The sequence below is a fragment of the Trachemys scripta genome, chromosome 16 (assembly GCF_013100865.1).
Source record: "Trachemys scripta elegans isolate TJP31775 chromosome 16, CAS_Tse_1.0, whole genome shotgun sequence".
Classification (NCBI taxonomy): domain Eukaryota; kingdom Metazoa; phylum Chordata; order Testudines; family Emydidae; genus Trachemys; species Trachemys scripta.
Genome location: NC_048313.1, coordinates 2,377,377 through 2,401,471, shown reverse-complemented (window position 1 = coordinate 2,401,471; position 24,095 = coordinate 2,377,377). Strand labels below are relative to the sequence as shown.

The 24,095-nt window shown below is 53.3% G+C and overlaps 1 protein-coding gene across 1 annotated transcript in view; it reads right to left on the bottom strand.

Annotated features, from left to right (window-relative positions):
* MEIS3 (Meis homeobox 3) overlaps window positions 1-23,560 on the bottom strand; it is a 32,040-nt gene extending 8,480 nt beyond the window's left edge. The window contains exons 1-7 of the mRNA XM_034792665.1: window positions 23,303-23,560; window positions 20,438-20,640; window positions 12,289-12,436; window positions 11,595-11,645; window positions 10,536-10,586; window positions 6,016-6,165; window positions 1,885-1,996 (exon numbers count right to left, since the gene is read on the bottom strand). Coding sequence (XP_034648556.1) covers window positions 1,885-1,996; window positions 6,016-6,165; window positions 10,536-10,586; window positions 11,595-11,645; window positions 12,289-12,436; window positions 20,438-20,640; window positions 23,303-23,314 — 727 coding nt within the window. The 5' untranslated portion in view covers window positions 23,315-23,560. The remainder of the gene's footprint in view (window positions 1-1,884; window positions 1,997-6,015; window positions 6,166-10,535; window positions 10,587-11,594; window positions 11,646-12,288; window positions 12,437-20,437; window positions 20,641-23,302) is intronic.
* Window positions 23,561-24,095: the final 535 nt, after the last annotated feature.

Here is a 24,095-nt window from a genome sequence, read left to right as displayed (position 1 = left end):
GGGGCAGGGGGTTAGGAGCAGGGAAGTGGGTGGGGAGGGGCGTGCGGATGAGCTGGGATGGGGGTGAGGAGAAGGGAGGAGCGGGGGGTTGGGAGCAGGGAGGGGGGTGGGGAAGGGGAATGGGGTGCAGGGGTGGAGGAGGGGAGCTAGGAGAAGAGGGGGAGGGGCCTTGGGAGCACGGCGGCCCGTCGGATGCACCAACTCTAAACCCCAGTTTGGGACAGGAAGTGACGGTGACCCCCTTGGCGCTGCTGGGTCAATACAGGGCCCGGCACCAGACACCTCAGGACAAGCAGAGTCGGCACCTGCACCTCACTGCAGCGCAGCGCCCCCTAGCGCCGCGCTGGGGCAATGGGGCCAGCCCTGTCTGCACGGGGAGAGCGCCCCCTGCTGCCCACTCCCTGCTCCCTGCCCCACAGCGCTCCCTAGAGTCGCCCTGGGGCCAGCCCTGCCTGCCAGGGGAGAGCGCCCCCTGCTGAACCCCCCGCCCCACTCCCTGCCCCACAGCGCCCCCTAGAGCCGCCCTGGGGCAATGGGGCCAGACCTACCTGCCAGGGGGGAGTGCCCCCTGCTGCCCCCCCGCTCCCTGCAGCGTAGCGTAGCCCCCTCCCCCCCACACGCATTGTGCAGCTCTATGAATGATTCACAGCCCACTTGTACGTGTTGTACGGATCCACAGAGCGTGTAGATGTGCGTATGGAACACGTGTGGCTGTTGTGAGGTTGCATGATGCGTGTGTGCATGTACAGCACACATACACACATGTTGTGCGGCTGCACGAGGCCCATTTTGTGCTGCAGGGTGGGTGGGTGTGCATTATGTAGATGCACAGCAGATGTCTGGGTGTGTTATGTGGCTGTATGGGGCATGCATGTTGCATGGAGATGCAGTGCACGCATGTGTATGTTGTGAGGTTGCACGGGGTGCGTGTGGGTGCACAGTGCACGCGTGTGTATGTTGTGAGGCTGCGCAGGGTGCGTGTGGGTGCACAGTGCATGCGTGTGTATGTTGTGAGGCTGTGCGGGTTGTGTGTGGGCGCACAGTGCACACGTGTGTATGTTGTGAGGTTGTGCGGGGTGCGTGTGGGCACACAGTGTACGCGTGTGTATGTTGTGAGGTTATGCGGGGGGGGTGTGGGTGCACAGTGCACGCGTGTGTATGTTGTGAGGCTGCGTGGGGTGTGTGTGGGTGCTCCAGCTCCCCCCACTGTCCCTCCATCCCCCCTGCCTCTCCAGCTCCCGCCACTGCCCCTCCAGGCCCACACTGCCTCTCCAACCCCCCACACTTTTTCTCCATCCCCCCCACTGCCTCTCTATCCCCCTCCCCCCTCGTTGCCCTCCCTCTCCGAGTTCAGCTCTATGCCACCCCACAGTCTCCCCATGGGGCTGTGCTGCGCAGGGAGGAAGGTGACCTCGGTGACCCTGGAGCCAAAGGCAGCCACGGCCCCTTCCTCTGCCCGCTCTGCTCCGCTCCCCGGGTTCGTTCGCGGGGTAATCACCGTGCGCGCCCAGAGCCGGCGCGTTGCCTGGCCGTGAATAAAGAGCCCCCAGCCCCTGTCATTTCGCAGGGAGTTGGGATCCTCCGTCACTTCCTGTCTCAAACTATTCTGCACCACTGTGGCTGTTAATCAGCCGGCCCGCTGCACCCCAGAGGTGGCTGCATTGCAGGGCCGGGAGAGGGATCGCTGAATAAACAGCGGCCCTGCGCCACCCCAGAGGCGGTTGCATCGCAGGACTGGGTGGCACCTGCCAAGTCCTTCTCAGGCCGTAAAGAGGCTTTTCTCCCAGCCAGGAGATTTCTCTCTCCCGGCCCCAGTCCGGGCTTTGCCCCACAGGCTGGGCTGGTGCAGGGGTGGGGGTTGCGGGGGGGGGTGTCCCACCTTACCTGGCTCGCTGGAGTTGTCCCCGCTCTGCGAGGCGATGCCCCCGCTGGAGGGGCCCGGTGTGCCCGAGTGCGTGGAGCCCGTCTCGTCATGGTCTCGGATCCAGGAGTTATTCTAAACACAGAGAGGGCAGCGCGGGGAGGGTTAGCTGGGTCTGGAGCGCCGGGTGGTGGAGCCAGAGCCAGCCCCCGGGCGACCCCACTGGTGCTCCTGGTAAGCGCCATCTCAGCCCAGTGCCTGGCCCGTGCTGCCTGGGGCCAGGCCTGGCATGACGGGGTCCCCGAGCCGGGTTGGCCAGGGGTCCGGGCCATGCCCAGCGACACGGAGGGGCCGCGGATCTCGACCGACAGGGTCTGGGCAACCCTCCGGCACATCCCACAATCTGGGTTGTGAGGTCTGTGCAGCGCCCGGCACGGTGGGGGCCCCGGAGCTGGGTCGGGGGAGGCCCCAGTCTCAGTTGGGGCCTCTAGTTGCTACCATGATATCAGCACTAAAAGACCCTCTAACAAGACCAGACCCATGGGGGGGGGTCCCCATGCAGCACCCTGGGGGCTGGCCAGCCTCAACCCACAGCAATGGGGCCGGGGGGAAGGGGATTTGCACACCTAGGCTCGTTATGACCCCCCAGCCGCAGGGCAGAGTTTAAGGGGCCCCGGCTTTGCCCCCAGGAGGAACAATACAGCTCCGGTTACATCCCGCCCCCTCCCTGCACATGCCCCACCTCGTTAACCCCGGCTAGCTGATCCCAGGCCCCTCGGCGGGAGCCCGGGGGTGAGAAGGGTTAAGAAGGGACGGGCTGCAGGGGGGAACCCGACACGCGCCCCCCACAGGAGCAGGGGAGGGAGGGGAGCAAAGGTCCCTGGTTAAAGGCCCAGGAGACCGAAGCTGCAGCGCTGACTGTAACCCAACCGCCGGGGCCACACGGAGCGACATTCCCGCTGCTTCGACCAGCGCCGGCCTCCTTTAAACTGGAGTCACTCCAGAGTGACTCCACTCCACCTAACAGAGCTGGGGAGAGAACCCCGGAGTCCTGTCTCCTGACCCCCCCCCCACTGCTCTAACCACTAGGCCCCACTCCTCTCCCAGAGCCGGGGATAGAACCCAGGAGTCCTGGCTCCCAGCTCCCCCTGCTCTAACCACTAGGCCCCACTCCTCTCCCAGAGCCGGGGATAGAACCCAGGAGTCCTGGCTCCCAACCCCCCCCTGCTCTAACCACTAGACACCACTCTCTTCCCCGCACCCAAACAGCTGTCTGCTCCTGCATTTACCGCCCTCCCATCCTACCTGTATTCCCCCTTCCTCTGCCCCTTTAAGAGGGTGCTATTGCCCGATGGAGCGCGGTGCACCGGGCTGGCTCCATGGCGGGGAGTTGGGGTCTCGCTTTACCACAAACGCCAACAACTTGGTTCATTGCTCTGGGGGGGTCTCGGGGATTTAAACAGCTGTTTTGCAGGCCCAAGAGCAGGGCTGGGTATTCTCCTGTCTCTAGCCTTCCTCTGCCATCCACAAGGCTGCAAATATTCCCTTGGGGAAGAGAGGCGTTTTGCAATGTGTGTGCGTTTGCGGGGTGTGTGTGTGTTGTGTTGTTTCTACTGACAGCAATTCTGTTTGTAGCGTGTGTGTGTATATGTGCAAAGATGAGGCGTGTTTGCCGCCCACACAGATCAGGCGTGTTTGCGGCATGCCTCTGTGCGTGCAAAGCTTATGCCTGTGTTTGTGGCATGTTGCGGTGTACATGCAAAGATCACGTATGTTGGCAGCGTGTGCCCAGGCACAGCCACAGGCGGGACCTTTGCACGGCGCACACGGAGACACAAAGCTCATGCGTGTGTTGGCGGCGGCTGTGTCCCTGTGCGTGCACAGCTTGCTGGGTGTGTCTGTCTCTGAAGGCGTGGGTGGGTGGGGGTGTATTAGGAGAGGTAGGGTGACCAGACAGTGAGTGTGAAAAATCGGGACGGGGGGGGTGGGGGGTAATAGGAGCCTATATAAGAAAAAGACCCCAAAATCGGGACTGTCCCTATAAAATCGGGGCATCTGGTCACCCTAAGGAGAGGTGACCCCTGCCCTAGGAGGGGTCCCACTAACAGGCCGGACCCCCCTGTGTCTGTCATTGTCCGAACCCCAAGGACAGATGGGTCAATATGGGGGTGGAGCGGGGCGGGGGGGGCTGCTTCCCCTCCGGCTGCTCCCAAGTCCTGCTCTGGAATCGGGGATGGACTGGGGGGGTCTATGCAGGGCCTTGATGCTGAAGCTGACCCCAAATCAACCCCCCAGGTGGGTAGGTGGGGCGGGGGGGGGAGCGGCGCCATCTAATTATAACAACAAAGTCCCGGCTGGGGATTACCTCCCTCCACCCATAGTGAGTAGCTCGGGGGCGTATTAAAAATGCATCAGAGTTGCTATAGGCAAATGACTGCGCCGGCTGCATTAGCAAGCGGGGGGCAGACGAGGGGGGCGGCAGGCGGGTGGGGCGGCCCAGACGCTCCCTCGTCACCAGCCGGACTCTTTCCAAAGCACGGCTCCGTCATTCCTATTTCCAAAGCAGGAGGGGTGCAGGGGAGTCTGGCGTCCTTTGGAGGTGGGGACCCCCCCGCCCCCGATCCACCCCGCACACCCTTCCCCGCACTGAGCTCCGGCTTCTGCCCGCGACCCCTGTCACCACAGCACGTCCCCCAGGTAGCAAGGTGGGAGGAAGCCACGTGGGGTGATCGCTTTGGGGGTGAGCCGGGCCCCCGGGAACGCAAAGGGGCTGGTCAGGACCAGGTTGGTGAGAACAGATGCTGGGCTGGATTCTCACATGCAACCCTGCAGCTGCTCCTCCATCCCGACCCGCAGCCCCCCCGGCCCTGGGCTCCCCCCCCATCCTGCTGCTGCCCCTCACCCCCTGCTATTCCAGTCTGAGCAGATGGCATCGGCCGAATGCCCAACAAATACCAGTTAGCTCCTGTGCTGTGCCTTTTATCCCTAGATCTCAAAGATGGGGAAACTGAGGCACGAGGCTGGGGGGGGAAAAAAGACTTGCCACAGGTCACCCAGCAGGCCAGAGCGAGGAATCAAACCCAGGTCTCCCGAGCACCAGTTCGGGGTTCTGTCCATGGGGCCGCGCTGCCTCGGGGCTGCCCTACCACCTGCTCTCCCCCTATGGGCCCCAGGGAGCAGAAAACAGCCTCTGGGGGCTGTCCCCCCACCCCCTCCTGGGCCCCTTCGTGCTGCCAAAGGGGCAAGGGGGTGCTGTGTGGGTGTGTGTGTGAGAGGGAGTGGGGGGGAGGCGCTAGCTGTCTGCAATCCTCCATGGGTGTTGCATGCATGTGGAGGGAGGGAGGGTGTCTAGCCCTGGCTGTTAACACACATGCTGACATGTAACGTGCTAGCCCTGGGGCTCCCCGTGTGTGTCTGGGGGTGCACGGTGGACATGGCTGCACATTCGTAGCTGAGGGGCGCGCGTCAGTCCGTGTCGAGAACTGCTGCGCACGCCTGCGGGTGCGTGACCGGCGCGGCACGTCTGTTCCAGCGTGTCTATGCACATGCCTGCATCAGCGCTGGGGAGGAAAGACCCCGTTTCTCTTCCCTCTGAGCCAGCCAGTCCCCCCAGCCTGGATCAGAGCCTCCTGGAGGGGAAAAGGCCTCGTATCCCACTGGATGGACGGCCGCACCCCCAGAGCGCCGGGAGAGACAATCGCATCCTGTGTTTTGGGATGCACGTGCCCCGGGACACAGCTGCATCTCCAAGTGCCTGGCCGGGGCATGGGGACACGCGTGGATTGGCCGGAGCGGCACCAAGCTCCCGCAGTCCCCATCCCCGAGATGCCAGAGAAATGTCCCCGCCACTCGGGGTGGGCTGACCTGGGGCCAGCCGGGGAGCCGTGTGCGAGACATCGGAGCCGGGTTCTGGGGTCACATGTCTGGTGTTAGCAACATGGTCTCGTGCGTACTGCGCTGGTCTGGTTATGTTCCCAGCTCTGCGGTGAGACCGTGGACAACTTCCGCATTCTGTGCCTCAGTTTCTCCTCCCACCCCTTGTCTCTGGAGCCTGGGAGCTCTTTGGAGCAAGGCCCGTCTCTCACAGTGTATCCGGGTGGCACAATGAGGGAGCCCCCCGATCCCTTGTCTAAAGCAGGCGTCCGGTCTCCCACCTGGTCGGAGAGGCTGGCGCAGGACCCCGTGAAGTCCTCCAGGTCGGATTTGGAGCCCCCGTCCCGGTCGTCGATTACCAGGTCGATGGGCATCTTCCCCTTCAGGCAGGTGATGTAGCGGTGGCAGAAATTGTCGCACAGGTCGTGTACCTGCTCCCCAAAAAGGAGAACCGTTAGGAGGCGCGAGCCCAGGCGGCTGGGTCAGAACCCCGTTGGGCTCGGTGTTTTCCAGCCGCTCCCAATCAGGCCTGCCCATCTGGCCCGGCGTCCCGTCTCCCCAGCCCTGAGCTGAGAGGAACCACCCGAGAGCCTGACTCTTTGGTGCTTTAGCCCGGTTGGCTGTGTTGGCCCTCGCGGAGAAGATCCAGACAAGGGACCGGCCAGCCGGGATCAGAACTCAGGGGCCACCTCTGGTGTCAGACAGCGACAGACGCCACCAGATCCTTCAGAGGAAGGGGGAGAACCCCACAGCAGCAAACAGGGGGTAAGATCCCCCCCCGTGTTAGCTCTGCTCCTGAACCCTCATCCTCAGAGTTCAGCTAGACCTCTGAAGTAGGAGAGGGTGGGTTTTTTGGTGTTTGTTAGGTGTATTACCGTAGCCCCAGGACCTCCCGGTGCTCAGCCCTGTCCGGTATTTGTCAGGAGCCCCCGGCGTGCTAGGGGCTGTACATACACTGAGGGGAAAAGACAGGCGGTGGAGACAGACAGACGTTGGGCAGGGCCGGGCAGGTACGATGGGAGGGGGGAGGGCTGTGCATGAGTGATGGGCGGAGGGTGTCTCTGCAGAGCCGGGCACAATGGGAACCCCACCTCGGTTGGGGGGCGGGGCTGTCGTCTAGGCATTACCATAATACACCTCCTAGTGAGAAGACCGGAGCCCCGTCTGCCCTAGGCCAGGACCCCTCCCAGTGTATTTGCTGCGGGCGCTGTGGGTCCCTCCTCTGCCTTTCTTCTCTCCAGGCCTTCAGCTCTGAAAAGCCCCAGCTCCCGGCTTCCCTTTTCTTCCCTGCCCCTGGCAGAAGCCCTTCGCCGACCCCCCCAACCCCCTTTTATCAGCTCCCAGCAGGAGCCCGCTGTGGCGCTCAAAGGGTTAATTACCCCATTAACAAGGGGATTATCGAGTTAAAAACCGTGAGGGCGATTGTAGCTATAATGAGCTCATTACCCCGGCCTGCTGCTTGGCCGGAGCCCTGGGACCCCCTCATCCCTCCCCCTTCGCGATTGCATCATGCCTGGAATTGACCAGACACGCCGCCCCGGGGAGGGGAATGGGCCAGATCCGCCCCCTCCGCGCCAGGCAGGGATCTGGCCCACGGACCCCCACGGAGCCCCGGCTGGTCGGCACGCGCTGGAGAATCCGGCCTGCCGATTTAAACCCCACCTCCCGCCCCCCGGTGAACCGATCTCTCTACAGCCGGCTGGGCTAAGGGTCTGGCTCGCTAACCTCTCAATGTGTGACGTCCATGGGGCCCGATTCTGATCTCACTCCCCGTGTAAATCGGCCCAGAGCCGGGCGCCGATTTGGAATTCGGCCCTTGGAATAACTCCACTGACTTGCGGGATTCTAAGTCCTGATTTATTCCAGTTTAACTAAGATCAGAATCTGACCCTCTAGCCGATTATTACCACCCTACGTTAAATGGATTTCAAACCGTTGCAATGGCGTGCGTATTAGTGGTCGGAACTGGTGCAATTAGATGTTGACGGGGCAAGATTTCTAATTCAGACCGGTCCTTAAACGGCTGGAGAAGAGAACAGACAAATTCTGCCTGATGCCAGCAGAATTCAGCTGTCATCCACCCTCCTGGGACGGTCTCCTCCCACAACACCCCTCCTCTCTGAAGCATAGTTTATCCCGGGGCAAAATCTGAGTGCAGACGAGCTTTAGACATCCTAGCGTTTCACTTGCACGAGACACGCTGCCCAAATGCAAAGTTTATCCCGATCTCCACGGGTCAGAGCGTCAAGAAATTTCTCCCGGCTTCTCTGTAAATCCAAACCAGCCGTTTGTAGGAGCATCATTGCTTATCCCCTGGATGGGTCACTTTGAAAGCGTTTGGTCTAACTCCAAGCCTCGTCTGTATTTTGTTCAGACTCCAACTCCGATCCTCTGGCCTTGATTTTAAAGGAGCTACGTTGATTTACGCTAGGGAAAGGTCTGCCCGTGGTGGGGTTTTTTTTTGTTTTTTGTTTTAAATAAAAAGCTAACCCTCCACATGTTTCTTTAACAGCACGGAGCTGCGGCAGAGGCCTGTACTACCCTGGTTTCGTTACTTTCCCCATGACGCGTGCTACACGGGGCTTTGGCTACCGGAGACTGAAGTATTGTCAGAACTAGTTGCAGCTACCGTGAATTAACAGAGTCTATTTTACAAAGCAGCCCTACCGAGGTGGGGCGGCTCAGAGGGTGGGGCCCTCGCCTGGGTCTCGGGAGGATCTAACCTGTACGTTTCTCTGTGCCTCAGTTCCACCTCTGTGATAACAGCACCACTCTATCTCACCAGGGAGGGTAAATACACTGAAGATTGGGACGTGCCCAGAGGCTATGGTGATGGGCACCACAGACAGATTGATTGCTTTACAAAAAATTGGAGCCATTCCATGTGGCTTGGAATCAGGTCCTTTACCATCATGTCTACTGGAACTCTGCCACTGAATGTACTAATTAGCTCTCACTATGGGTCCGGTCCACTGAGGGGTATTGACGTCAAAGGCCTACCTAGGTGCTTAAAGATAAGCAAGGCCCTTAAGCCCGAGCATACTGCCAAGCAGGTGTTTAATTCTAGCCTTATTCTGCAAAGCATAAATCCAAGTTCAAGGGGATTTGGACTGGGTCTGTCCTGTTTAAGGCCCCAGCCCTACAAACACACATGCGTGGGAGTCACTTTATTCACCAGAGCAGCATGTCTATTGGAAATCAGTAATTATTATTCATAGTACCGGAACGTCTAGCAGCTACAGCTCTCCCAATAATCAATTTTTTGGGGGGGAGGGGGGCTTGCTGGCAGTTCAAAATTTAAAAAAAATTGTTTTGTGTTGACCTGAAAACAAAATTTCTTGGAACTTTTAGCGAATCTAAAAGCTTAAAAAAAAACAAACCCCCAAGCCAATTTGTTTTGATTTTAGACATTTTAAAACTAAAACTAAACCAAAGGAAAGGAAAATTCCAACAGAAATGTTGTTCCAACCCAAACAATCAAAACTCGCATCCAAAAATGTCAAATTGAAGCACTGATTTGGTTTTTTTTGTTTATTTTTGTTTTTTAGAATTTTTCTTTTTTTCCAACCTCAACAACTCTCAGAAATTGCCCGGCCTTCGCGAAATGTTCCAAGCCTGCTTCTTTTGGAGAACAAACTTTCGGCTGCAAACATTTGCTCAGTTCTAGCTAGGATCCCCAGTCAGGGATCAGGGCTGCGTTGTGCCGGGCTGTGGGCGCTGTACGTTTTTATGACTATTAGGCGTGTTACGGGAGCCCTGGGGAGCACCGCGGCCCCGCCTCCACCATGCATCAGAACCCCATTGCACCAGGAGCTGTACAAATGCAGAACAAAACGAGAGTCCCTGCTTAGAGCTGGGCAAAAATAAATGACGGCAAATAGTCAATTTGGGTCGAATGCGGGGAATAGTTTTATCAGGGGAAAAATAAAATTTGGAAAAAGCTGAAACGGTTTGTTTAAGATTTGGCCAAAACATGGAATTTATACCCTTTGTTTTAACACACGTCCATTTATTTTCTCCTCTCTCTCAGGCCTGGCCTCTACTCTGAACCTGCCCCCTTCCCCCCATCTTGCCAGATGAAAAATTAAACCTTCGCGGGCTGTTGTACCAATGAACCAGGATAATAATCCCAAAGCCGAAATTCAGCCCCACGTGGGTTTAAAACCGTTTTATTTGGCCACTTATCAGCTGCACGTGGGGCTTAGTGACGGGCCATCCAGCTTTCACCACGGCAAGCAGCACGGCTTGGGTTGAAAACATCAATTAGAAGGGGTTTGGCTTTGGCGGGACTTTCTCCTTGCTCAGATGATTTGGTTGGAGGTTCATTTCTGCTGTCGTCGCATGAAACCTCAGATCCATCATCAAAGCAGCTGCGAACGGGCGAAAAAAGTTGCACCGTATTTAACTCAGTGTTACTGGTGATGTTTGCAATGGCTCCAATTGGAGGGGAAAAAAAAAAAGAAAAACCATACGGCCAGAGTATAGATTGGCTGCAGCTCTGCCGGGGTCACTGGGGCCAGCTCCCCCACTGGTGTAAAATTGTGTGGCTCCATTGAAGTCTATGGGCCCAATTCCCCCCTGATGTAAACTGGCAGAACTCCCTTAAAATCAAGGGGACCAATCTCTAGCTGGTGCAAACCACCACTGCTCTATTTGAAACCAATGGCGCTGGGCCCGTTTGGATCAGCTGAGGGGCTGGCCGATAAGAGTTCCTTTGGCTTTTTAATAAAAAACGGTTACAAATAATGACCCCCCAACCCTGCGCTGGTGAGGGGGAAGGGAGGAAAACGTGTCGACTTACCTTTTCTAACTCCAAGAGATGGAATCGCAGCACCTGGATGGATTGAATCATCTGTAACGAGAACACAAAGGGAAATCCGTCTGAGGCGGCTTTATCTGCATCGCCGATAAGGGGCCGGAGCGGCGGAAAGGGGCCAGCGCATAAACCAAACTCATGGAGCTGAGGCCCCAGGTTTATTTCATTCGCTGGCTGGATTATACCCACATAGTCACTTGGACAGAGCCTTTACTTTTCCACATGTCTCTCCCCGGCCCTAACACGTCTGGTTCTCCGCGGCTCGGGGCACAGCACACGCCCGTGTGATGCGAGTGAGACTCATTTGGCTCCCGTGTAAGCGTCCAAAGCGACAGAGAACGAGGCCTAATCAATCCGTTCCTCGGGAGAGTCTGAAAAGCCTTTCTAAGGGCCGATTCCGTTGGTGCGACGCCAGTGGGCCAGACCCTGCGCCACCGTTACTCTGCGTCGCTTCAAAGAGCTGAAGCGGTGACTAAAAGGCCTGGCTTTTGAAAGGCCGCAGCGCCTCCGTCGCATTTCCAAGACGGATTTAGCAGCCTCCGTCCCCTTTGAAAACGACCTGGCCGTTGCAACGCGGAGCGCGGCAACGCCAACACCCCTTTAAAAATCTGGGCCTTCATTCTTAGATTTAGGAAATGAATCAATTCCCCCGCATGCAACATCTTTAGCCCCGATCCTGCTAAGACTTCACGCATGTGCTTAACTCTGGGTGCACTGAATAAGTCCCAGTACAAGTCCTTATTGAGGAAAGCACTTAAACTCAGCTTGGAGTACATGCTTCTGTCTCTCGGGTCCACGCTGAAAGGCCCAGGCCAAACAGGAATGCAAGCTTGCATGGACGCTGAGCGGAAGCAGCTCACTCCCGGGGCATAGCTTTGCAGAACTGGAGCCACATTTAAATGAAGACGAGAAGCTGCCAACGGGGAAAACGAAAGAAAAACAACCCCCAGCCAATCGGACCAGCAGAAAAGCCATTTAAAAAAAAAAAAAGATTATTTGCATTGTACACGGAATTATAGATTTTTTTTTTTTTAAGTTTCTTACCAAATTATCCAGCTCGGGATTGGAAGAAAATAAAGGTTTTTCTGTCCTAATCTAGAAAGAGAAAGACATGGACAAGCCAGCACAAATAAAACACAGAGAGGCAAAAGGTTAGCACGATTAACAAAAATCTGGTTTTCTCATTTCCCCAAAACATAAAAAGAGAGCGAGAGAAAGAAATCTCTCTTTCCCCAGAGCTTCCGTGACATCCCCACATGCGTATATTTCACTCTCGGCTCTGCCGTGTCTATGTATTTTAAAATATTCCCACCCCTGCTGCGGCCCAGCCCCTCCTATGCAAGATCAGATTTCACCCCGTCTCCTTTTTAAAAGTCCTTCCAAGCAAGCGTTGCTCTCTCTCTCTATATATCTATCTATAATTTTTAAGCACGACGCAGCCTCATGTACGCTCTCGGCCTGGCCAGGGCATGTCTATAAACGCAGGATCAACACCAGGGTTTTTTTGTTTTGTTTTGTTTTTTTGGCAATGATTAAGATAGCAGCTGGGCCTGATTTGCCAAGTCTGATTCAGCGCTGGGTCTTCCAAGTAGTTCCCTGAATCGAGCCAATCAATCAGTCGATTTTACCCAGGGATAACGCTAGAGCGAGTCGGGCCCCAGCATTGGCACGGCTTCCCCTGCGTTCCTCTGGCCTTAGGTGTCTCCTGCTTTGCCCTCCGCCGGCTCCAGACACTGACCTGTTTGGCGAAGACGGCTATGTCCTCGTTGAAGGAATCGGAGGAGCAGACGTCCCCACCGGGGTAAGAGCCCGAGGTATCCCTGGGGGAGCAGGTCGCCAGCTCACACTTCTCAAAGACCAGGGCCAGCAAGGGGAACAAGGGGTGCCTACAGCACAGAGGCCAGGTTAGAGCCGGACGCTAGGGTGACCAGATGTCCCGATTTTATAGGGACAATCCCCATATTTGGGTCTTTTTCTTATATAGGCTCCTATTACCCCCCACCCCCTGTCCCGATTTTTCACCCTTGCTGTCTGGTCACTCTACAGGACACACAGGGTGAAGGCACACGCATTATGCAATCCAGACACCCTGCCGATCAGCGCCGGAACAAGGTTAGAGAAGGCCCTGGGGCAAGAATACATTAGCCCGTGTCGGCCCACCAGCCACATCCGCCCCACTCACGGAGGGAGAGGTCCCAAAATCTGCCCCTCCCCCCAAAATCTGCTGCTCTATCGGTGGAGTGGCCTCTGCTGGCTGGGGCCCCCTAACGTCCCGGGTCCTGACACAACTATCCACTTGCACCAACGGATTGCACACATGGGCACAAACGCCACGCGATCCGTGCAGATGCACACACGACGCGGCGCACACCCCGCATCGATGCCATGCAAATGTATACCCAGCCCATGTGTAACACACACACACACACAGATCGTGTGCAATACGCATACACCGCCTGCACCCCTCTGCACAAATATAAACACACACCCACACACGTAGTCATTCATGCTCACGGATCCATTCTGTGTGGTGCACAAACAACACACACCCATGTTATAAAGCACCTACGTCCGGTTGCACGCAGTGTCATTTGTAGCCGTGTCTGTCTCAGGATATTAGAGAGACAAGGTGGGGGAGGTAATATCTTTTATCGGACCAACTTCTGTTGGAGAGAGGGACGAGCTTTCCAGTTTACACAGAGCTCTTCCTCGGGTCTGGGAAAGGTATTCAGAGCTCCCGCCCACCCCTTGTTGTCCTAGGACCGCAGAGGTGTCAATGGGCCACGCTCTACCTTGAGCGCTAACTACTTCCACTAACCAATCTGGTCCACCTGGCTGTGATGCTCGGAGGACCTTTCCCAGCCCCGAAGAGAGCTCGTGTCTCTCATCCACAGAAGTTGGTTCAATAAAAGATATTCACTCCCCGGCCTTGTCTCTCTAACCCACCCAATGTGTAATATCCGCAGTGGTCATTGCCGAGCATCACGTACAAGCTTCCGGCATGCACAAGGTAGGACACACGCTGGGTAATAAAAGAGGCTGTCGCACAGAAGCATGCACAGTGTGCAACACACGTGCTATACACTGTCTACACACAAGTGTAGACGCACCTACAATGTATCACGGAGACGGAGTAGAATCTACACGAACCAACTGCTGTTCACATGCCGTGGGGTGCAATAGATTCTCTCCGCAACATATTGTGCAGAAGTGAGCAAACAAAGGCTATGCATGCTAACAGTGTATGTGACTGTTACACAAGTGCACCCACTCAAAGGAGAGTTATACACCAGGGGGTCTCAAACTGGGGCTCGGGACCCCTCAGGGGGTGGCGAGGTCATTACATGGGGGGTCGCAAGCTGTCAACCTCCAGCCCAAACCCCGCTTGCCTCCAGCATTTATAATGGTGTTAAATATAGAAAAAAGTGTGTTTAATTTATTGGGGGGGGTCGCACTCAGAGGCTTGCCATGTGAAAGGGGTCACCAGTAAAAAAGTTTGAGACCCACTGCTCTACACAGACTGGAACGGCATTAGTGTATATACACACTCAGAGCAAATATGCAAACAGAGGACCACAACCCATGGGTGTAGACAGACACAGGGCATATCATTAGGCTGGGCAAAATTCGATTTGTATTTTTTAATAATTTCGAGGTTTATTTTTAAGCATTTTTCCCCATTTTTATTTATTTTAAATTGTCACCGTTGTGGGAACTGGGGGTGGGGGGGGGCGTCCGGCAATCACTATTTGATGGCAGTCGACACTGAGATTCAAAACGCTTTATAATCGTGAAAACACAAACCGTCCATCCCGTGTCATTTTTACTTTGCTTACCTGTAAATTTCAGGTTTTAATCGATGGAAATAGTTTGGTGGTGCACAGGGTCCGATCAACATTTTCTGATGAAATATCTAATCCTTCCAAGCCTACATAAAGCACACATAGTGCATCTATAGTACGTGAATATTGTCTATAGTACATGTAGCCCTGGGGTAGGAATTGTATGTACATAATACACAGAGTAACGTCACTGGTGGCTACAGACACAGTGCGCATAATACACCAGACAGCATTATTACTGTGTGTGTAGATGCACATATATTACACACAGGCACAAGGGAGAGCATTATTAGCGTGTATACACACAGCGTATATAAGATACACACACATTAGCGGAGCTAGGGGAAGAACGGATTTTTCTCAATTCCTGGGCAGCGTTTAAGAGTGTGTTCGGGAGGGAATCATTTAGGCCAAAGGTTTTGTTGAAATCAAATTGAAACGTTGTTCTGACCATTTTAAAACAGTTTGGGGAATTTAAAAAGAAAATTGAAGGAAATTTTGAAAGAAAAAGTCGTTGGAAACCGCAAAATACAAAACATTTTGGTCTGGAAAATGTCAAACGCACAAGGGGGAACGTTATGAGGGTGTATACACACAGCTAGGGGATGACCTCGTGCATGTGCCCACACACAGAGTGTGTATAATACATACGGGATGACATTTAAAGAGTGTACAGACTCACACACTCTTTGCACACTACACATGCATAGACAGAATTTTAACCTGTGTGCATCATACGGACACGCACATCCCTTAGCCGTGCAATATGCCTGGTGCTACTGGACAAAGGCACCCGGGTTTCTTTCCTTGATGTGCCATCGCCCATTAGTGTAGTTGGACGGTGGTACCTTTCTGCACCAGAACCGACACCACTTCAGATAGAGGGGACACTGGATTGGGCTGGCAACATTCACTGCTGGCTGGCCTCTCTTGGTACCATTCTCTTAAGGGGAGCAAGGTCCAGCCCTAGGGGGAGAAGGGGGCTCAGAGGAGGCGGAGGGAAGGGGTGGTTTGCTCTCTTCATTACGCTGGGTTCGCACAGCACCAGCTTCTATTGGTCCCTGGGCAACCACCATAATACGCCTGATACATTAATAATCAACATGCGTGTGAGAAGCAGGGAGCAGGAGACTGGGAGCATGAACCGGAGGGTTAGGGGAAGGGGGAAAGCACAGAAAGAAGGAAAGAAAATTAGAGGAGAAAGGGAAGGAGAAAAAGAGAAGACAGAGAAATGCTGGGCAGGGGGAGAGGGGGGAATATACCAAGTACATAAAACATACATACTATACACACACTCCCGCTCTATAATATGGATGCACTTTGCATAGTACAGGAAGGTTCGTAATTCACAGGTATGCATATCGACATACCTCTTCTATCTATACACACCCTGATACCGAGTGCCTCCGCATTGTACAGGACAGAAAGGCTGAGAACATGTTCGTGGTGTATGTTTCTACATAGAAAATACTGTGCACGGCGAGTGCAAATATCATTTGTAAATAGCTTATGTGCCCGGGAATATTTCGATTCAATATCTAATGTGTATAGCAATATTACACACAGCTGTGGATAGGGGTTTGTGCGTATAGATGAACTGCAGACTATAAAACTGATGCGTAAGCGTCACATAAGATACATACAAACACTGGGTGTGAGGATATCAGCATTGTACACTACCGTGTGTTTAAACGCACAAACACATATATTGACGTGCAATGACGTATGCTCACAAAACTGACATACAAACAGACTGATGGTGAGAATATCTTTTATAATATGTTTGTGTGTGTTGGCATTATACCCTGCTGTGCGTTTCTACACACATACACACCCGCACAGCAGCATATAACATCGACCCACAAAACACACGCTAAAAGATCTACTCACGCTCAGGTCTATACAATGCAACACCTATTCCCACAGTGGGTAGTATTAATATGCATGGAAGATACCAATTCAGCTTGGACTCCTCCGTTGAATATGATTCCAGATACACTACACAAACTGCAGCCCTATGATACGCGCTGCGTGTGTGCGGACATGTACGCGCACTGACAGCGGCCCAGATTTATGCAGCCACGGCCGGATCCTCAGGTGGTGTAGACTGACCAGTGGCCATTAACTTCCCTGCAGCTACCCCATCGGAGGACCGGAGGACCATGCCACGAAGTTTCGTTTATGTTTAGATTTAAAACCGCCACACAACACAGCCACCATCCATATGTTGAAATGTGCAGTAAAGACATGCATACAAAGGCAGTGTCCTGTACACTGTGTGTACCCATGTACACACACACACAAGTCCATATATACAGGCACAATATACCTCTGATGTGCGTACACACACGCAGAGCACATAGATCGTTTATACACTAGAGACAACGGCTACTTATGCAGCAGTTACACGGGTGCAGCAGGAGGGTAAAGAGGGCGTAAAAACACTACCATTGAGCAAGTCTTTGCACTCACTTCACACTCACACAAACAAACAAACAAGGCAGTGGGGAACAGGGATTTGGGCCTAGAGAATGTCTGCCTGTCCAAACATACAGATACATTGTGCAACACTAATATACGTGTGTGTGTGTGTGTGTGTGTGTGTGTGACATCTTGCTCACTGTGTGTATAAATATATACACACACACACAGAGCATGACATACATAGACCCGCTGTGTAAATATATATATAGACATGGATACAAAACTATTCTATATGTATATATACACAGTGTACCACATTGTTACACATGTCACAATGTTACTGCACACACACACACACACACACACAGAATGACCGACAAATGAACAGCTATCCACGTATGTACATATACACGTACTATACCCACCGTGTAGCTAAAGATACATATTGGTACTGTGTATATCACAGCAGATTAAGGGCAGATTTTTAAAGGTATTTAGGTGCCATATTGACACCGCACGTATAGCTAGAGATACACCCATACACTCTGTGTGTGTGTGTGTGTATGTCAACATTACACACTTTGTAGCTGTATATATAGAACACTGGTTCTCAAACTTTTTTTTACTGGTGACCCTTTCACACAGCGAGCCTCTGAGTGCGACCCCCCCTTATAAATTAAAAACACTTTTTAATATATTTAACACCATTACAAATGCTGGAGGCAAAGCGGGGTTTGGGGTGGAGGCTGACAACTTGCGACCCCCCCCCCATGTAATAACCTTGTGACCCCCTGAGGGGTCCTGACCCCCAGTTTGAGACACCCTGATATAGAATATACCCAAAATCTGTCTACCCAGACACACCGTGCCGGCAGTTTAATGCTTTCTACGCGTGTAGCCCCCTGTTGGGCCCAGAATATTAGCAAGACAGGGCGGGGCGGGAATCGCTTTTGTCGGACCAACTTCTATTGCAAGCTCTCCGGCTTACCCAGCGCTCACGCAATATCACAGCTAAGGCCCCGAGTGTGTAATATATCGATTATATCGCACTGTGGATACAAGTGTTCCATAGACACACAGGGTGCAGCCCTGATCACGCTCTGTGGACACGTGCATATGCCACATATACACACTGATCAGGGCCGGTCTAGGGCAGTGGCTCGCAACCTTTCCAAACAACTGTCCCCATTTCAGAAGGCGGATTTGTCTCGCGTCCCCACCATGTTCCACCTCACTTCCAAACGACTTGCTTACAAAATCCGACAGAAGACTACAAAAGTGTGACCGCCACACGATCCCTGACAAAGGGCCGACGGTCTCATTGTGACCACACAACTATCAAATACAGCAACTAGAATATCAATCTTGTACTGACATTTCAGTGTCCAGTACAGGCCAGTCACTGTAGGAAATTTTCGTGTGTCCTGACCTGGCCAGTGGTTTTTACGTAGCCTGGTATAGAACTAGGCAAATCTCTAGATGAGCTGACGTCCCCCCAGAAGAGCTGTGTCTACCCCCAGAGGGACTTGTACCCCTGGTTGAGAACCACTGGGCTAGGGTTACTTGGCCCAGTCTCAGCGCGGGGCCCTACATTTCTGTGATCGTTTCTATCTCCCCACTCACACACATATATATTATACACACCCACACACATCCAGATATATCCACATAGGCCCGAGCAGTCTCGCTCTCTCTCCCGCTCCATCTAGACACACACTGTGCATTCCCGGCCCGCTGCACAAGTTCACACAGCATATGCTATGTAAATATTTGCAGCCAACATAAGCCATGTTATCTCCTAAGTGTGTCTCTCCCCCCTGGAACTTGAGAGCTGGCGTGTCAGCCCAGCAGCCGAGACGAGAGTCTCCACAGAGCCCACGAGTAAAAACAACAAATAGTTGCAAATTGAAAGCAGCCTCCACTCTGGCAAAGGGGGCGCACGCGTGGGGGGGACGGAGGGGGACTAGGGGCATTTTGGGGGAGGAAAATAGATTCGCTTCCCTGCTCCTAGAAATGTTTACATGGAGCCAGAAGACCTGGGATTCGAAGAAAGAGGCTGGCAAACTTTAACGCCCCTCGTAGCACCCGGTCCCTATTCCTCCAAAAGTGACTGCCAAAATCTTTGGGGGTAGGGAGGAAAGGGGTCCTGGGGGGGGTCTGGTCTTTGTAGTGTTTGGCTCCTTCTGTCCTCCGCATTGGCTGCTAACCTTATTCAGAAGGGAGCCATTTCTCTCTTTCCCTCCTGGGTTCTTGCCTTCTATTTCTCTGTTTTCTATCTTTCCCTCTTTCTCTCCTTTCTCTTTCCTGTCTTTCTTCTCCCTTCCTCCTTCTGCTTTCCTCTTTCTCCTCTGTTTTCTCTCTTCCTTTCCCTCTTTTTCTCCACCTTTCCCTTGTCTCCCTACAAACGCTGGGTCCATGTCTGACACCTCAGCGTTTTTCACTTCTTTCCTCCTTTCCAGGGGACAGTTATTCCCCGGGGGTGGGTTTAGGTTTCAGGAGTATTTCATGTCCCCTCCTTCCCTTCCCTTCCCGGGCTCGTCCCTGGCTTGTATGTCTGGCCTCACCTGTAGAAAAGCTCTGGACTTTCTCTTTCCAACAAATCAAGCGGCGCCTCTTCCGATGCAGACTTTTCTCCTGCTCGGAAAGGGCCCCCCCCTTTTCCAGCACTGACTCCCCACTTCTAGGTCCTGAGCGCAAAATGCTTCGGGCTAAGGGAAATAACGTGGATGGCGAAGCCCGCAGCCCACACTGCAGAGCCCATACGAGACCAGGGCACCAAAGTGCTCACACCCAGCCGAGAAAAACTTCCTCTCCCTGGGCCTTCAAAATCACCCCCGCGCCAGGTCCCCGAGCCACTTTTCTCCCCTCCGCTTGGATCCAAACTTTGCTCCTTTTTTATAGGATTCATCCACAACCCCGCTCGGGCACACTTTAGGTGGGGAGCCTGATCTGAAAGTGACAACCCGGCCTTTCCCTCTCCAAGTGCCCTTTGTTTTGTCTGGGGGGAGGAAATCTCTCTCTCTCTCTCCTGGAAACTACTAGGATGACAGGCGGAGAGAGATTCCCCCCTGGAAATACATGGTTAGAAACAAACAAATCCCCCAGAAACTGAACGGAGAGAAAACAGGCAGAAAATGGCTAGACAGACAGACAGACAGACAGCCCCGGTCCTGCTAGAAATTAGACTGACCGACGTTCAGAAATCTCCACCGCAAATTACCCCCTCCCCCCAGACACACACACACACACACACACACACACACACTTGAAATAAAAGAGGAGAGACACAGATGGTCCCACCAGCAGTGAAACTGACCAGAGCCTCCTAGAAATCAAATGGCTCCAGGGATCCCCCGCTCATTAGAGGGATCCAGCCCTACATGAAGAGACGGACCCTCCAAAAAGACTAGCGGGCTCGCCAGGCAGACAACGCCTAGCTCCAACTAAAACAACCCGGAGGCTTTACCCCCCCCACCCCACCCCCACACAGACAGACACACAACTTGCTTCTCCCAGCCAGCGATTGTCAGCCGCGCCTGGGCCAATTCTAGGGAGACCCCCGCGCCCCCCAAGTCTCGGGGAGTCCCCGTCCCCCTGCCCAGCCCAGCCCCGGGTCCTTACCCATAGATCTCATCCTTCTCCCTCTTCAAGGCGTCCGTATTCCCCAGCCCCGGGGGCATGCCTGCCCGGTGGGCCACCCCGGCCGATCCATACGGCGAGCTCTGGTTCAACGAGTGATGCGGCAAACTCCGAGCCGTGTGAGGGTCCCCGAACCCGGGCAAAGCGACTCCATCCATGGCAGGGTAATGCACCAGGTCATCGTACTGCAAGGCAGGTGGAAAACAAGGGGCGGGTGGGTGTCAGGGAGACAGCCCGCTGCTCCCAAACACAGCCACCGCAGCGGCCCCCGGGCCGGGAATGCACCCAGAGGAAGTGGGGGGAGGGTTTTTTTTTTGCACCAAAAACATCTCTAGGCAAACTCAGACCCGGGGAGCCGGAGAAGTAATTTTGGCACACGCATAATCCGAACCGGAGGAGTTACTTTGCAACGGCCCTCCCCATGACAAGCCCCCCCTGAAGAAAACCGAGGCATCTGTCTGTTCGTTTGCTTTGTAAAGAAGCTATTGACAAGGGGTTGATCTGATCTATATTGGGAGGGCGAGAAGTGGAGAAATATAACCCCTTAATCACAACATTGTGAATTGCATTGATTTGATTTCCAGCCAAGTTTTTGCTTAAAAAAAAAATCAATACCACTCTTTACCGACCCCTTTTGTCATTTAAACATTCTCTCTCTCTCTTTTTTTTTAATTAGTTCCTGCTCGGCAACATTTTGTTAATTTAACTCCAGCAACAACGGCGGCTTTCAGGATCCGCCGCTGCAAAATGTGTTACTTTCACGCCATCAAACGGTGTGGTCAATTTCACCCCAGCACTCTTGTTCCTTTCACCCTAGCTGGGAAGTTTCCCCCTCCAACATCAGCATCTTTTCCCCCCTTCTCGCCTTTAAAAAAAGTTTCTAACGTTGAGGCGATCAGTCTTGTTATTTTCTTGCCAACTTCGCCTTTAAAACATTATTTGTCTCGCTTTTTTAAACTGGAGTTTGGGGGTTATTTTAAAAAAAGAAGTGACAGATATTTTCAACATATTTTCCAGGAGGAAATTTGACATTTAAAATAGGAATGGGCTCCTAGTTCTGAGATTCTTGCTTTAAAATCTTTCCTCTTTGGTTCATTGTAAATAAACTTTTAAATCCTCACTTTGCCCGTCCCTTAGATGTTGGTTTCTAACTCGAAATAGAAAGAAAATCCCAATCTCTTTTTTTAAAAAACGAACTCTGTGAACTGAGGTATAATTTATTAAACACGCTTTCCACTTTTTACCTTAACCAGACCTTTTAAAGGGGGGAAAAAAGGGACTGTGAAATTATTCCAACATGACAGCTATTCTTATTTAAATCTTGCCAACTTTCCTCCTCAAGCCCTTTCAACCAATTCAAGCAAGCCATTTTTAGTCTCCATTAGCCGTTTGGAGGTTGTTTGACTCTGGACTGAGTTGAGAAAATATATATATGTAATCAAAGGCTTCGATTTTTACGAGCAAGCGGGAAATCTGTTTTAAACACGTTTTAACCTTTTAAAAAAAATCTAAATAGAATTTCTGTAAACTCGGGAGAGTCGATGGGAGTTTTATTTGCCCTTCTTTTCAAAGTTGTTTATATCTGTTTTCGCTTCCAGAGCACACACTGGAGTTCTCACATAATAACGCTGCTCATCAATTTAATGTGCCTCGTTTTATTTTAAATTGTCTTCCCAGAGTTTCATGGCATTTTCAAAGCACACTGATCTTTCCCAGTCTTATCCCCCCCCCCCCCCCCCCTTTCTTTTTAATGACAAACTTTTCTCTTTCGCATGGAAACTTAACTTATGCAGGATGTAGAGAATACGGATGGATGATGGCTTGCATTTTTTTTCAAGTCTTTATGAAGTTACTAGTTTTTTTTTAAGTTGGCATTTACCCCCCCCCCCCCCCTGCTTTTAGCCGGATAGTGTTAGTTTGTATTTTAACAGCTGGGCGGATATTTTAGGGTCGCGAATAAGATAGAGAGGCTGGGCTGTTTGTGTCTAAAAGTATGTATGCGTCAGATCCCGAGAAAGCTCCCAGCAAAATAGAAATGTGATTTCAAAATAGGAGGAAAATCTTTCAGGAAACGCTTGCTAAATTTCTAACAACTGGGCAGATTAAAGCCACATTAACTCCTGGCTCTGAGCACCAGAGCTCCTTCCACTCACTCCAAGGAGAGGATTAGAGTCGAAAAGAAGTTGTTAAAACTTCAGAAACGAAGCACAAAGTGCCCCCCAATTAAATGTAAACTCATTAAAGCCCCTAAATGAGCAGTCTCGGCTCTCCCAGCCATGCCGAGAGGGGAGAAAGTCGAAAATACAACCAGGCAGGAGCCTGTTTCGTTTACACGGTGCAAAATCACAACCAATCTGTCGATTCTGTAGACACACACATTCATCGCCCATCTCCCCCCGGCTAGGGCAGAGAGGAGGGTGCTAAGCAAACAGTTGTGGAAGAAAACGGAGCAATGCTAAGAGACAACACAAAAGAGGTTTCCAAGATCCTCTTTTTTTTTTTTTAAGAAAAAGTTGAGTATAAACATCTCCCCCCGCCCCCGGAAAACCCCCCAACATCTGGCACTTGCAACGCAAACACGGCACCAGCCGAAGAGAGATCTCCATGCAAAGCCAAGCGCCTAGGAACAGAAGGGATCTGTGCACACAGACAGAAACACTGGCTCCAGCACACAAACTAGGCTCTCTCTTTTTTTTGAGGGGGGGGTAGCTATTCAGAGCAACCCCCCTCCCCTTTCAAATCCCAGCTCCACTTCCCAAAGCCCTTCGGTAGACAGGACCCTCCAGTGCCCAGGCGGAGATGGGCCAGCCAGGTCCCAGGGAATAACTCAGTGGCCCGCAGACCTACCCTTTGTGCCATCGGATGCTTGGCGTTTGAGTCCAAGTCGGGGTCTTTTTTTCCTCTCGCTCTCCTTAGGAAGTGGGCTGTGTATGGGGGGCGAGGATCCGAGATCTCCCCCCCACCCCCCCCAGCTCTGGGTCCAAACTGCTGCAAACAATTCAGTGCTCGGGGTGGGGGGTGGGGGTCTCCTCCTCCCTGCCTCAGTTAACCCTGATGCAAGGCTGGCCAGAAAGCGAGTGCAAGGAGGGAAAGCATTGGTGGGGGGGGGGGGGGGTCCGGGGAAAGGGGGGGGGGGGGGGGTTTGCAGTCGATTTTTTCTCTCTCTCTCTTTCTCCCCAGTAGTGCTGGCTGCCTCAGCTGTCCATCAAGTATTCAGAGCTGTCAAAGGCAGAATGACTGATGGTCCTTTAAAAAAAAAAAAAACCACCCCGGTGCTGGGCTGAGGAAGGGGGGAATGGGGAGGGGGAAGGGGGGGGATGGAGCAAACACCCCCCTCCCAAAGCACTCTGCTGCTCGCCTTCCCCTTCCGAAAGCAGGGCGAGCCCCCCCTCCCTCCCCAGTCCTCTGCCCAGAGGAGATTTCTTGCCTTCCAATGGCGGGGGCCCCCCTGGGGGAAAAGCTGGAAGTGGGGTGGGGGGGACAGATCCCTACATCCCCCACCCCCTTCAAGAGATCAGGGGCCCCCCCACCCCCAAAAAGCTGCAGAGCAGAGGAGAGGGGGGGCCGGGGAGGGGGGCCGAGCTGGGCTCGGTGGCAGGTTCCCGGGGCCGGGGCTCGCCGAGGAGGAGGAGGAGGAGGA